General features: G+C 37.7%; 1 protein-coding gene across 1 annotated transcript in view; it reads right to left on the bottom strand.

Moving 5' to 3' along the window:
* The window catches only part of CD109 (CD109 molecule), a 141,801-nt gene that overhangs the window by 23,708 nt on the left and 111,192 nt on the right, over positions 1-6,901 (bottom strand). The window contains exons 23-25 of the mRNA XM_012646038.1: positions 4,987-5,068; positions 1,777-2,005; positions 301-466 (exon numbers count right to left, since the gene is read on the bottom strand). Of these exons, the coding sequence (XP_012501492.1) occupies positions 301-466; positions 1,777-2,005; positions 4,987-5,068 (477 nt within the window). The remainder of the gene's footprint in view (positions 1-300; positions 467-1,776; positions 2,006-4,986; positions 5,069-6,901) is intronic.

Raw genomic sequence — 6,901 nt, 5'->3', positions numbered from 1 at the left:
AAGGCCGCCAAACCGGGAATAGTACCAGACACTCAAAGAGTAACTGACATAGGGCAGAACATTTGTAAAATAAAGAGATATCTGAGCCCTGAAATTCTATTTAAAACAATCCCCACGGAGACTACAAGCATTGTGGCCATGTAAGGCCTTTCCTAATGTCTTTCTGTGTTTCATTTATCGTCTCATTCAAAAGATGCAAATGTAATCAACTTCATACCTGGCTTACAAAATTTTCTCGTGTAATTTATATATTTTGTAATGCACAACAGTCTAACAACCTCAACAGGCCCCACATGTTACCTTCTTGTTCTGCTCTCCACATCAGCATATTCAAAGCCTCCTTCGCTTTAGGACTCCCCACCGAAGACAATGCATAAGTTATTAGAGCTAAAGTATAATTGTCTGAAATTCCTCTATTGAATTCAGATTCCAAAAAGTTGATAGAATCTTGCACATCAATATTAGGCTTGAAAGAAAAAATATATTTTTTACTATTCAAAATAACCACATATTTAAACAAAAAACACTTTAAAACATTCATTTAAAAAAATAATTTCAGTGTCTATTAAGCATCTGACCATGTCTTAGGCAAGGGGAATTAACAATGATCATTGACATTTAAAGATCTGCCATGCATTTTGAAAATAAGATCAAGCGCAGTGGCTCATGCTTGTAATCCTAGCACTCTGGGAGGCCAAGTAGGAGGATCGCTTGAGCTCAGGAGTTTGAGACCAGCCTGAGCAAGAGTGAGATCCCATCTCTACTAAAAATAGAAAAATTAGCCATGTGTGGTGCTGCACGCTTGTAGTCCCAGTTACTCGGGAGGCTGAGGCAGGAGGATCACCTGAGCCCAGGAGTTGGAGGTTGCAGTGAGCTACCACCGCACTCTACCACAGGCGACAGATCGAGATTCTGTCTCAAAAAAAAGAAAAGAAAAGAAAAGAAAACCGCTTTTCAGTTTTTATAAGTAAACAGGCACCATCCTTAGAAGAAATAAGAAGTAGAGCTTTTGCCAGTGTTGCTACCACTGAGTATCATAAACTCAGATGAGAGCAGAAAATATAGCTTGAGAATGATATTTCTCATATTTGATCTCAGGTGTTAAAGCTCTAAATTCAGGGAAACGTTTATCATCTACATGCCTAGTACTGGGCTAGGAAAATAGCAGGGAGCTTAATAAAGAGAATGGCTGTTGTTGATCTTATGAAATGCAGTTGGCAGTAAGAGTAAAGGCATCAATCATGGAGACAAGTATGGAGAAAAATTAAACTCATTAGCATAACTTTCCCCCATGCACCCTCACTCTCATCCAGGCATCCATGCCCACTTACCATGCTTTCCAGAGTGTGGGTATAGCTAGTACTAAATTAACAGACACTGTAATTGTTCCATGATATCTTAGAAATAAAAAATCCTTCACAACCTAAACCTGCTAGAACACATTCTCAAATTCTAAAGAATTTTCTTTCCCCTAAGAAATTAACCCTTCTAATGACAAAATATGTATTGACTTATCTTACCAATAGCAAGTATAATACATATATTAGAAAGCATTTTTAGAATTTTCTCAGTTAATCTCAAAGAGTGGATAAAATATTTTTATCCTGATTTTGGAACATGACCACAAATGCAAAGTTTGCTTTGTGTTCCAATTCAGATTTCAAATGCAATACAAAATTGCAAAACTCGTTAAGTTTCCAGACACATATTTGACCCATTGAGACGTACCTTCCTTGAATTTCCCACCTATCATTTATTAAATTAAAGATTAAATACCTGATATTTTCTATATCCCAGGAGAGAAGTCACAATATAAGCTGTAAGTGTTACTGGACTTCTATTGCCACCTTGAAGCTCACTATGAATCACTCTTCCTGGCTCCCAAAATTCACCATTGGATTTCTGACGTCCTTTGAGCCATGTATATGTTCTGTGTAACACATTCTGATCAATATCTATGTAAGGATCAGCTTCAAGGAAACATCTTAAAACAAAAGCTGACAACCTTTATGAAAAGAAAAAAAAAATTGCAAAAAAAAAAAACTTTATAAAGTCCTCCAAATAACACTGAGCAGACATAACAACACTATTTCCCCCATCAGAACAGTCACACAAGGAATAATCACTGAAGAAGGAAGAAAAAAAAAAAGAACTCAAGCAAATCAGCAAGAAAAAAAATCAAACAACCGCATTAAAAAGTGGGCAAAAGAACTAGGGTACTCACATGGCAGTAATATTCTCCAGGGATTAGGGGGATGGCGAGGTAAACCCACAAGTAAAGAGCACGGGGAGCATTGTAGAGGGGAAGGGCACGCCTCTAACCCTCGCTTGGGTGAGGCAAAGACATAAAATGTAAACATAATGTTTTTACCCTCATAATATCCTGAAATTAAAAAAATGACACAAAGGCAACATATTATATGATTTCATTTATGTAAAAAAAAAAAGTGGGCAAAAGACATGAACAGAGGGTTTTCAAAAGAAGATAGATTAATAGCCAATAAACACATGAAAAAATGCTCAAGGTCTGTAATCATCAGGGAAATGCAAATCAAAACCACCGTGAGATATCACCTAACTCCAGTGAGAATGGCTTTTATCACAAAGTCCCAAAACTACAGATGCTGGCGTGGACACGGAGAAAAAGGAATATTCATACACTGTTGGTGGGACTGCAAACTAGTACAGCCTCTGTGGAAAGTAGTATGGAGATTTCTCAAAGAACTGAAAGTAGACCTACCATTTGATCCAGCAATCCCACTACTGGGTATTTACCCAAAGGAAAAAAAGACATTTTATTAAAAAGACACCTGAACTCATATGTTTATAGCAGCACAATTCACAAAGATGTGGAAACAACCCAAAAGCTCATCAATACATGAGTGGATTAATAAAATGTGGTATATGTATAGTATGGAGTACTACTCAGCCATAAAAAAAAATGGTGAACTAATACCCTTTGTAACAACCTGGATGGAACTGGAGACCATTCTTCTAAGCGAAGTATCTCAAGAATGGAAAAACCAACACCACATGTACTCACTATTAAACTGGAACTAATCGATCAACACTGATGTGCACATATGGTAGTAAAACTCAGTGGAAACCAAGCAGGTGGGAGGGGACAGGAGGGTGGGTAAATTCACACCTAATGGGTACAATGCATGCTATCTTGGTGATGGGCACACTTATAACTTTGACTCAAGTGGCACAAAAGCAATTCATGTAACCAAAACGTTTTACCCCCGCAATATTCTGAAATTTAAAAAAAAAAAAAGAAAGAAAGACAGCAAAGAAACAATGTAAACAACTGCCTAGCAGGTGGACCTGGCCTCCACTTGAGCATGTCCAAGAAACTCCAGATAGACTCACAAAATATTAGTTTGAAAAGGAACTTAGAAATCATCTCATCCAGTCTCATTATTTTATAGATTGAGAATTCGACAGTCCAAGAGAGTTAAATAAATCCTCCAAGGTTACTCATCTTTGGATTCTTCTAGGTCTTTACCAAAGAAGATCTCATACACACTTTGGTCAGTAAATGTAGTACTTTAAACTGGGGAAAATGGATATTTCTTCTCCTATAGGACAGGAGTCAGCAAACTACAGCCTGTGGGCCAAATCTGCCTGACCCAAATCTGACCGTCAGACCCAATCCAGCCCAGGGCCTGTTTATGTGTGCACCAGCCCCCCATCATCTGCCACTAGCACCACCACCTAAGAATATTTTTTTGAGGGAGAAAGGAAAGAAAGAGAAAAGAAGGAAGGAAAAAAAGAGAAGGAGAAAGAGAGGGAGGAAGGGAGGGAAGAGAGGGGAGGGGAGGAAGAAGAGAAGGAAGAGGAGGGGAAAATGTGCAACAGATTCTATATGGCCCGAAATGCCTAAAACATTTACTATCTGACCCTTTATGGAAAAAGTTTGCCAATCCCTGCCACAGAACACTATATCAAGGTGACAAGAACATCAAGCAATAAAACACTGAAACCTTTCTATTTATGGATCTATATTCTGACTCAGGCCAAGAGAAAATTCGAAGCAGATCTGTCTCATCTTATAAAAGGTTTGGTGTGATAAACATTACTGATATTCAATAATACCCAGTTCTCTTTTACTTTGGGTGCACAGAGAAATTCACTTCTCTGCCCCCTTGAAGTTAGGCGTGGCCACGCAACAAGATGTGATAATGATAAAGTAAGTAGAAATGTTCCACTCAGGCTGAAGTTTTTAATTGCCAGTGCTGCACACTCCAGCCTCGTCTTTCCAGACTGTGGCCAGCCTGCAGCCTCCCACTGAGCCGCTGCAATGGTGGCTGCTGAAGAACGACTGCAGAGCCCCCTCCTGATCCAAAATGAAAATGCAGCATGTGCAAGAAACACCTTCGTTAATAAACTGCTAAGATTTAGGAGGGAGGGTGTTACCACAGCACACTTGGTCTAACCCGACGGATACAGTTAGTCTTTCAATGGGGAAAATAGAAATTGAAGATATGTGCAAGAAGAGAGATCAATTGTCCAAAATCAGCTACATGGAGATTCCAGTCTGGAGGAAACTCTGGATGTTCATGTTTAATTCCATTAACTGTTCACTTTTCACAAAAATAATCTTAAAGAAACTATGTTGACTGTATTAACAAAACACTTGTATTATCCATGTCAGATTAAGAAAAAAGCTATGTCACAATCACCCAGTATTTCTAACCAATTTTTCTTATCAGCTACACCATCATCATAAACTATTTTTATTGCTGTTTTTTCCAAACACAAAAAAGAGGATTTATGACTTATCTTTTCTAAATAAAAACATTTGACTCATTAATGTTTTAAAATAATATTTTAAAAGGAGAATGTCTTTTAAAGCCAGGCTATGGGAAAAGCAGCCTCCCAGTCTATAATGCACAGAGACATGTCTATCCAGTTCATGGCCATTGCGACCCAGTGAAAGCCCATTCCACAACACGGATTTGTCGAGTTGGCAAAAACACTTACCAAGTGCTCCCAGAAGGGTCATAATTCCCAAAGGCACTGAAAGACCCATCTTCCCTCTGATAGAGAAGTTCTCGCTGGTAACCTGAAGACACAAAAATGCACCAATATTCAACATCATCATAACGTGAAATGCATGAAAGTTTCTAATCATGACCTCATATTGAGAAAATATGGGCAGAAAAGGGTAAAGAAGAAATCAAACCTACAGCTAATACTTAGTACTTTCTATTTTAAGTGCTATAGGAAATTTAAAATGCCAGGGCTTTTCGAGCAGAAGGCATGAAATAAGAACTGTGATATCCAGCAAGTAAAGTAAATTCAGAAGAATACTATAGCATGGGTGATGCCTCTAGCCATTCAAAACCACACAAATTAGAGGTAGAGCTTTATTTAACTCTCTAGTGTTCACCATAATGGTTTCAATGCTTCGTTGTCTAAAATTGTTTGCTACCTAAGAAAAATACTACCTAGGATATCAGAATTAAAGTTGAAGGTTGAACTAGAAAGTAAACTATGAATAGTTAAACTATTCATAGGCCAGCAATAGAGAGGGGAAATGCTAAATAATCTAAGACAATGGCTCTTAAATTTTTTGGCCATGGCCAACTGAGATAAACCAAAAGACCAACTGGTCCACCTACAACACCAATTTCATGTTTCTACTAAAAAAAAAAAAAAGTACATGGTGGTGGTAATGAAGTATCAACATAGAAGTAAATTAGGAAGGAGGTTAAGGGTCATGTATCTGCTTTAATAAAAGCAGATGTTTCATATTTGCAAAACAATGTATACAGGTCTCAAAGTCCAGTGATTGAGAAATTGTAGGACAAACACTACAGCATTCACCAAACGACCCACAATAAACTAACTTCCTAAAAATGAACTTGAAATAGCAATAATTTATCATTAAAAAGCAAGCACAAGCAGGAACATTTCCAGCTCAAGGCATTATCAATGATTCTCTGATAATCAAGAATCCTTCCTGAAAACTACAGGATTCCACCATTGGCAGATGAGGGCACACGGCCTGAGCTCGGCAGCATGGCTGGCAACCATATTCCTTTGTGAAATGTTGAATTCAATCCCCCGTGAACTCTAGTAACAGACAAGTTTTACTTTATGAATACCATATTTTAGAAGCAGCAATAACTATAAGTAATTATTCATATTGACGAACAAAACATGAGCTTTAATGGTTTAAAATTGCAGTTAATCTGCTCTTGCCATTAAATCTCAAACCCTTCTCCTTGAGCTATTCCATGAGAAATCCTAGATTCAGAGTATCTGACTCAAGTAACAGCAAGATAAAATGTGTGAAAAAACAAGATACCATGTTACATGGTGACCTTTAAGACTTACCGTAAAAGGAATATAAACATTTAAGGTGATGACAGAATTTTGCTTCATTTGAAGAAGGGAGCATTAGATAATAATCTTTATGTTTATAACTGAAATATTATGGCACCGTAATTAAATAACAAACTTTTATTCAACACTGCCTAGATGTCAGGAATTGTTCAAAGCCCTTTGCAGGTATTAGCTCAGGTAATTCTCACAACCCTATGCTGTTAATGCTATTAGTATCCCCTTTTTTATAGATAAGGAGACAAACTCAGAATACAGACACCATGTGCAAGGCCATACAGCTGGTAGGTAGTAAAGCTAGGAATTATCACAGTCAATGTGGCTCCAAAGTCACTGTCTCCTAGTAATTCCCAGAGCTCTTTCCATGATTAAACCTGATAATACTGATATAAGCAAAGTCCTTAGTACAGTACCCTTTACATGGCAAGCTCTCAATAAACAATAGGCATTAGTCTCTAACATAGATATAAGGAAAGGCTTTCTAATCAGATTTGATGAAATAAAAAAATGGATAGGCTGGGCGCGGTGGCTCACACCTGTAATCCTAGCT

The sequence above is a fragment of the Propithecus coquereli genome, unplaced genomic scaffold, assembly GCF_000956105.1.
Source record: "Propithecus coquereli isolate 6110/MARCELLA unplaced genomic scaffold, Pcoq_1.0 Scaffold24, whole genome shotgun sequence".
In the NCBI taxonomy this organism is placed as follows: Eukaryota; Metazoa; Chordata; class Mammalia; order Primates; family Indriidae; genus Propithecus; species Propithecus coquereli.
This window is presented reverse-complemented; position numbering and strand designations above follow the sequence as displayed.